At 42.5% G+C, this 7,986-nt stretch overlaps 1 protein-coding gene and 1 long non-coding RNA gene across 10 annotated transcripts in view; one reads left to right on the top strand and one right to left on the bottom strand.

The window, feature by feature from the left end:
* NME8 (NME/NM23 family member 8) overlaps window positions 1–1,548 on the top strand; it is a 21,887-nt gene extending 20,339 nt beyond the window's left edge. For all 9 annotated transcript variants that reach the window (XM_019616637.1, XM_019616639.2, XM_019616640.2 and 6 more), the window contains one exon: window positions 782–1,548. In XM_019616637.1, coding sequence (XP_019472182.1) covers window positions 782–1,004 — 223 coding nt within the window. In that variant the 3' untranslated portion in view covers window positions 1,005–1,548. The remainder of the gene's footprint in view (window positions 1–781) is intronic.
* Window positions 1,549–1,649: 101 nt separating this feature from the next.
* Window positions 1,650–2,936, bottom strand: LOC109368322. Its single transcript, XR_002116253.1, has 2 exons — window positions 2,857–2,936; window positions 1,650–2,600 (listed from the first exon to the last, which is right to left on the bottom strand). It is a non-coding gene; the product is annotated as an uncharacterized LOC109368322 (long non-coding RNA).
* Window positions 2,937–7,986: the final 5,050 nt, after the last annotated feature.

Below are 7,986 nucleotides of genomic sequence, written 5' to 3'. Positions count from 1 at the left end.
GCCTAGCCAGCCGATCTTTCCTAAAAAGCACATAGCCCTCCATGACAACATTCCAGTCATGCGAGCTGTCCCACCACGTCTCCGTGATCGCGATGAGATCATGACCTTGCGACCGCACGCAGAACTCCAGCTCTTCCTGTTTATTCCCCATGCTACGCGCATTAGTATACAGGCACTTAAGAGAAGCAGCATCCCTCCACCTCTCTCCAAGCCTTTGAACTCCACTGTCTCCACCCATCAAGTCCTGTTTGGAGCCTCGAACTGCCCCCTCAGTCCCAGCGGTCGTCATTTTGTCCCCTTCCCCCTTCATACCTAGTTTAAACACCTGTCAATAAGTCCCGCCAGTTCCTCAGCTAGAACCCTCTTTCCCCGTGAAGACAGGCTGCATCCATCTTCAGCCATCATGCCAGGGATTTATTTTGGATTTGTTTCTCAAAGAACTCATTTCATGCAAGTAAAATATTTTTATCGTAGTATCTTTGTTTAAGTTCTAATATAAGTGTTTATTGTCCTGCTTCAGAAATTTTTGAGTGAGAGTCTTTTAAAGAGAAGTCCAAATCCAAAAAGCTGATTGTCATAATCTTTGTGGTTTTCAAATATAGGTATCAGTAGGTTTATACTGTCTTAAACAAAACACTCCAGAAAGACATTTTAAAATTTAAAGAGTTTAACATTATTCAGACAGCATAATGTTTACCATAAGCCTTCATAGTATCTCTGAAGTTAAAGCTAAATCTGCATCTCACAACAGTGGAAGAACTTCCTTATGTCGATTTTACAGGGGCCCATCTGTGGTAATGGTCTTAACAAAGGAAAATGCTGTCCAAGAGTGGAGGCAATTAATGGGTCCAACAGATCCAGAAGTGGCAAAAGAGAGCTATCCTGAATCAATTCGAGCTCAGTTTGCACAAAATATTTTGTCTAATGCTGTTCATGGATCATCTAATAGAGAACATGCACTGGAAAGCATTGAGTATGTTTTTGGTGAGATTGATATAGATTAAGAAATTAGTATTTGATTTTTTTGAAATTTATAGTCAAGTCATTAGATACATTTGTCTACCTAGACATCTATATTTAACTTTATATGTACACACACCTATTTTCCTCCATATTCCATACTTTTTTGTTATTAAGCCCATTTCTGTGTAACAAGGAATATCTATGTAACAAATAATAAGTACTAGAAAATTGATGTTAGTAGTGATTTTTTCATGTATGCTTGATATATATATTTTTTTGTTTGTTTTCATCAATCAACAAACGCATGTTTTTCGAATAGCCCAAGAGTCTGATGTGTTTTTTATACAATTATCTTAAAAACAATGTCAAGGAAGGTCCTTAAAACACTGCTAGCGATACACTGCTGTAAACACTTCAACCAAACTTAACTGGCTTTGCAAAGCTTTACATTTGTAGCACTGAAGAGTTCTTTGCCTTGAATTTGACCAGAAGCATGAATGACGGACACAGAACAGTGGTTAAGATGGTTGTAAGGGATCTCTGTACATCATCTAGCCCAGCCTTCTTCTTTACATGGACCTATAGCCAACAATTAATCAGGACAGTGGTGAAATCCACTAAAGATGGAGATTTCACTACATCCAAGTAACAGATTACCATGCCATGTCTAATTCCCAGTACAACGCTTTTCCTAATATCCAAGCAGAGCCTGCCAAGCCTTCATTTGCGACTGTTGCCTTGCAGGGAGCACTGAGCCCTTCGCCATCCTCCAGTTGTTGGTGGTCCTGGCTTGGCCCTCTTCCTCAGGGCTCACTCTGAGGGCACAGGGAGGTCGCTCCCATTGTCCCGGTGCAGCAGCTCAGGACGTGGTGCCAGTGCCAGTCCTTCCCTTCCCTGAGCTCTGAAGAGAAGAAGAGGTGGAAGGAAGGGAAGGGGGGCAGGGAGCAGCAGCGGAGGCTCTCGGGTGGATGGAGACTCCTCAACACCCATATGAAAAGTGAGAGCCCCTGGAGCACCGTTCATAGATGCGGCGATGTCGACGGGAGAGCATGATCATATAGTGGATGCCCAGCTGTGACAGAGATGGATCCACCTCCATCGGCTCCACATCAACATTGCTCTCCTTGGTGTCAATCTCCATGGGCTCCAGCTTGCTGCTGCTCTCCTGCAAACAACACTTCTTCAGTGGAGGAGGATACATCCCCCTCCACACAGTTCTCACCACACACAGGAAGGAGCAGCATTTGAATTCCCTTCTGTCAGAGGGCTCTGGCAGTCAAGGCTCTGGTCAAAGACCAAAAGAGGTTCTAGGCTCCAGGTCCAGGTGTTTAAAGGGGTCCAGGAGGGAGGTGGATAATGAGATCACAGAGCAGTGGCATAGTAACACTACAAACGTCCCAAGACAACCAAACATACTGTTGGATGGGGGGGAGGAGGGTCTCCACAGCCCCAGTGCTGTTCATGGGATTCCACAGGCTTCTGTTCCAAACCAGTAACGTTTCATCCACGACACCAATAAAGACACTAAATAACAGTGCGCTCATGTAATGCTAAACTGGGAGGAGTGTTGACTTCCTGGGGTGAGACAGCCCTGGCTCTATGCACAGGTTGGATGGATTAGGGACTGCAGAGCAGAGCTGTGGAAAGGGATCCGGGGGTTCTGGTTGGCAACACATTGAATCTGAACAGGCTCTCAGTCCCACCACATCTGGGGCCCCCAGCTCTGTGCTGTTCCCTCCACTGCCCCTCCCATGAGGATAAATTGACTAAGGCACAACGCCACATTCAGTAGTGTATAATCAATGAATGTAGAGATGTTATAATCATAAAATAAACCAGAGAGTTTGGTTAAGCAGGTTATAAAAACAAAAAGAGAACAGATAGAATGCTTACCTGCATACTGGACTCACTGCAAAACTCCAGAGAAGGGATCTCTAGAAGAAATCCTTTCCCACTGGCAGTCTTAAATGGGTACAGGAGAGGTGCAGCCAGGCTCCACCCCTTGCAGCAGCACAGGTGAATTGCCTTCACCTGTGCTCCCATGGCTGACTCATTGCTGCCTCAGGTGGTCAATCAGAGGTTCAGGCCGTGATTCAGCAGTTCCCATACAAGTATGAATGCAGAAATGCAGGAAACTCATCGGCTGTGAGGACAAAAGAAACCCTCAGGTCTGAGAATGCTTCAAGGAACAGTCTCAGACATACACACAACGACTTGTGTCTGCCAAAGCTTATTTTTCAAAGCATTTCTAATGATTGGATATGAGCAGCAATCTTAAAGAAAACAAAACAGTTAAGTTGTAAAGTCCCATGGTGAAAACATCAACAGAGCCTACAGCCAATCTTGGGCTTTGGCTTATTATTAATTTTTTTATTTATTTATTTTTTTTTAAAGAAGAAAAGAAGTTGGTAGAACAGAAACCCTTAATGCTATTTCTAGAAATTCCCCTCCAGTTTGCAGACAGTATTTTTCCACACACTGTGTCCTTATAAAAGTGAAACAACTCACACACAAGAACAGCTGTACAAGAATACAACCAAGAAAAGCCTCAACAGCCTAAATGACATAAAATATCCAATTAAATACCCACTTAAGGCACAAACCTGTTTGGGGGGAAACATCACATACAATACAAGACCTGTAAAATAAATATTGGAGGGGGTGGGCAGGATGAAGCTAATTCCAGCTCCTACTGCATCATTGCTCCAAAGAGAAATTCTGGCCAAATGTTTGGGAAAGGATGAAGTGAGTGATCATGACAGTACACGTTTGAGATATAATGACCTGATATTACAACTCACATCGTAACTGCAGAAGTTGTTACCATCTCTTTAAAGGCCACAACGCTGAACAGTTCTTTTAATGTAAATATCAACAACGAATCAAAGACATCTGCAGAGTAATAGCATCCCTCCCTTCATTACTGCCTTCACTACCTAGCCTCCCCAAGTCCTTCTGCTCTTTCATCTCAGGATTCCTTGGCTTGACCCTGAGTATCCAGTTTTCACGCTTTTTGAATCTGTGAATCTGATAATCTATTTTTAAACAAACATGTTTGTTATGAAAACGTATTCTATTTAGTTGGAATTCACTACCCATAAACTGCAACAAGAGGAGGTACTTAAGTTCAGAAAGGTGAGGAGAAAGCACCGTAACCTCTGCACCTGTAGGTAAGTCAGTCAAACAACTGGGACCTACTGCAGAAGAAACCATCTGTGGTAGTTCCAACACCTGGTGCATTCATACAGGAAGAAATGCTTATAGAGTTTAATTGTTTCAATTTCAAAGAGACAACTCAGAAACACATCACAACAAAAGGTGAGATAGACAGACTTAAGGAGCACGCTCATCACCTTTAACATCTATCACACAGCACTCTCCTATCACACAGGCAAGTGACATTTGTAACGTATTGTCATTAAAAGCATTCACAAGCAGACAGGTCAAATTGTGATTTATTATTAAAGGTTGACAGCTACAAATCACTTCAGTCATCAGAGCAAATGTTGGCATCACTACTTTTTAGCATAGCCAATTTTTGTGCTAAACTAAATCTGCATGTTGCAAATAGAAAAGACAGTTTCAAAATCAAAACATCGCTCCTAAAAGCAGAACATGAAGCTCTAATACAGACACACAACAGATAAGATGTAGAGAGATTTGTTTTTTCTAAATTCACTTTAAATGCAAGCAGTTCAGGAATTAGAAAATGATGTTCATCTGAACACAAGCATGTAAACCACACCACTGAACAGGAGGGGTTGCTAACAGTCTTCCAACCCATTCTCTACCTGACAGATTCAGAGCTGAAGACTACAAAATGACGCCTAATTAATTTATTCTCAGTGCTGCACCTTGTTTGTGTAAGTGAAAAAACCTGTAGCTGTGTCAGCCTACATCTCCTCAAATGGGGTTTCCTAGAAGAAAAAATAAATCAGATCTGAAACATTTGAAGTGCCTGTCATACAGCTTGACATTTTTAAAAGGCACCACTTCTCTTCTTCTGCAAGAGCAGAATCCAGTCCCAAAATTACGCATAATGCATATTTTATGTGCTATCCTCAAAGTTTCTGAAGAGTTTAGAAAAAAAAATAACCACACACTGTAAAACAAATTTCAGACCAAAAAGATGTTCAATATTGCAGAAGGCTATTACTTATGGGACTTGCACAAGTTCTACACACAAAGCAATCTTTAATGGTACAGGGACATTTTGGTGAAGGTAAATCTACTAACAGTAATATTTCGGGTGGCCAAAGAACTAAGATCTGACGCTCCAGGAAAGCAAAAATACCCAGTTTTAAGAGAGGAAATTTTTTCCTGAATGCTGTTAGAAGCTTTGCTCTGCGTCTTCATGATTTCTCCTCACTTTCCTCAGACTCCAACCATCTGCAACTTTGAGTGCTTGGAAGCGTTTCTCCGCTGAAGAGAATTTCTACGTTATCAGTTAAATATACATGATTCTCTCCTATTAAATTAATAATGAGAAAAATCTTGTTGCCTGTACTCCATACAGCTGCACAACAAGTTAGAGGTTTAAATTGCTGTTAATCCCTATAAGAATTCTTCTACCTGTCATAAGAATCTAAAGACATAGTCAGTTTTCAAAAAACAAAAGGGTTATTTCAAGACAGGCATTGCTCTTTCCTGTCAGAAATCTACAGAAGCAGATTTACATGGAGGAGCTTGGAGAGAAAAGAATGCATAAACCCTGAAGATCAATCTTTACAACTAAGGCACTTTTATGAATACAGTAGACAGACTAGAATTTCTGATTTAGGTGAGTGCTATAGCAGAACCTTCGCTTCTGAAGAAGACACCCAGAAGGATCCAAATGTAGCTAAGTTTCTTAGCGGTACTTACAACAGATAGACTTGATTGAAAATGACATGTAACACTAAGGAAACCATAGCTCCTCTTATTCATTAGATACCAAAGACAAATGTTACCCACATAGGCAAATATTACAAATATTACAAATATTACATAGGCAAATATTTTAGGTCTTTTCCAACGTTGGTGATTCTATGATTCTATGATTCTATGAAATATCCAAGAAGTTATGTGAAAGAATTCTGCAACATCTGTTACAGAAAATCCTTACCCAACTATGAATCTCTCCTTGGGCTGTTGGCAATTCTAAAGTTTATTTCAAAATAAATCTTTAAGGTACATTTAATACACTAATAAATTGATTAGCTAATAACATGTTACCCATAGTCTGTTTCAAACACAGGCTATCCATTGAAACACCAAATCATTCTTTTTCCTTCCTGTAACATGTTCTCAAAAATGGAAACCAGCTCCAAAGGAAACCAGCACTTCTGGATGCCATATTACACATCCTTGGAAATACAGCTTTCTAATACTGAACACAAGAAGTTCCTCAACACTTTAGGAACATCATTTAGAAACTGGAAGACAAAACTTATTTGTACTGGCAAATAATTATGTAGAGTTTGACACACTGCTTAAACTCAGGCCTTTAAACAGACAAAAAAAACAGACTGTGCTCTGCGTTTTGATAAAAGAATTTGAGAACGGGTTTCAAAAGTACCAGAAAAACCATACATTTTTTGCTGCAGTTGCAACTCCATTTTCAAATGACATAAATACTTACTTTCTTTTCAAATTGCCAAATGGAACATGCAGAGCAGCAACCAGACATGCAACTCAACAATCTGACCACAGCTCAGACCTTCATGAGCCCCATCTGCCCGGAAAGAACCACCTCTCAATTTACAATCATGTCTAACTCATCTCATCACTTTTTGGCTGTACCTGCATTTATGAGCAACTGTTTTAAAGCATGAAATATAGAAGGAGTAAAAATGTATAAAAATCTCTGATAAAGATCTCAGGAAATCAGTGAGAATTGCAGCCATTGCCATCAGACGAGACTGATGCATTAGTGTCACAGAAACAAGGCAGGATGTCCAACAAGTTCTGTTTTTGTTGCTTTTTTTTTATGTTTTCATTTAAAAATAATACTTTGCTGTGTTTCTTGGATGCATTCATTTTACTACGTAGGAAGGTTGCTTCACCTTCAACCACCTGTTACATGGCCAAGGAGAGAACAGGCTGAGGACAGCAATCCCTAATCAGCCTTCCCATCCTCGAGGTGCAAAACTCCAGCACCAGGCCCCAAAGACCTCACAGGCCCTCCAACGCACCCCCTGCAGTCCCAGTGCAGCCACCCAGAGGACGTCAGGCCCTCTCCTACACACCCCTCTCCTTTGGCATCAGGGCAGAAGAGATGCCACCTTCTCACGCTCCAGGGCCAGAGCTGAAGGATGGCAAAGGACAGCTGATACAAACACAGAAACTCCACTGTTTTTAATGACTGCCTCTCCCTCGGCTGCCTATGGGGTGTCAGCATGCTTTGCTCCTCTTCCATCCCAGGCAGCTGCAGGGTACTTGAGAAGCCCCTGCCTTGACTGACCCTCTTGCTACATTCTTGTCACTGCTTCCCAGAAATGGCCGCAGGCCCCAAAGGCTAGCCATCGTCTTTGGGTCAGCACGTGACCGGCAGAATCCTGTTGTCATGGGCACCGAACCGCCCTCATCCGCAGTCCCTGCGTGACTCATTGCTCTGCAAGAGAAAACCTGTTACTTCTTGCTACTTCTCTTTACTTCTGAGGACGGGATGGAGCAGTCACCTGCTAGGAAGAGGCAGCTGCTGGAGGAGGCTGAGGACATCGAGCCCATGGAGGTGGACCTGCCTGGTAGCGAAGAAGAGCCCATGGAGGTGGACCCGCCTGGCAGCGAAGAAGAGCCCATGGAGGTGGACCCGCCTGGCAGCGAAGAAGAGCCCATGGAGGTGGATCCACCAGAGACAGATGAGCTGATGGAAGTGGATCCACCTCCATTGGGACAGACAGGACATCACTCAGTCACTGCCAGGCCAACCAGGAAGAGGTCGCGCCCCAGATTTCATCGCAGGAGCACCAGGATCCGTCCACCTCCCACAAAATGGCTGCCTCGACACCGGCGCTGATCCTCCCATCCTGTAAGTTTGCCCTT

Source organism: Meleagris gallopavo, chromosome 6, assembly GCF_000146605.3.
Source record: "Meleagris gallopavo isolate NT-WF06-2002-E0010 breed Aviagen turkey brand Nicholas breeding stock chromosome 6, Turkey_5.1, whole genome shotgun sequence".
Taxonomy (NCBI): Eukaryota; Metazoa; Chordata; class Aves; order Galliformes; family Phasianidae; genus Meleagris; species Meleagris gallopavo.
This window is presented reverse-complemented; position numbering and strand designations above follow the sequence as displayed.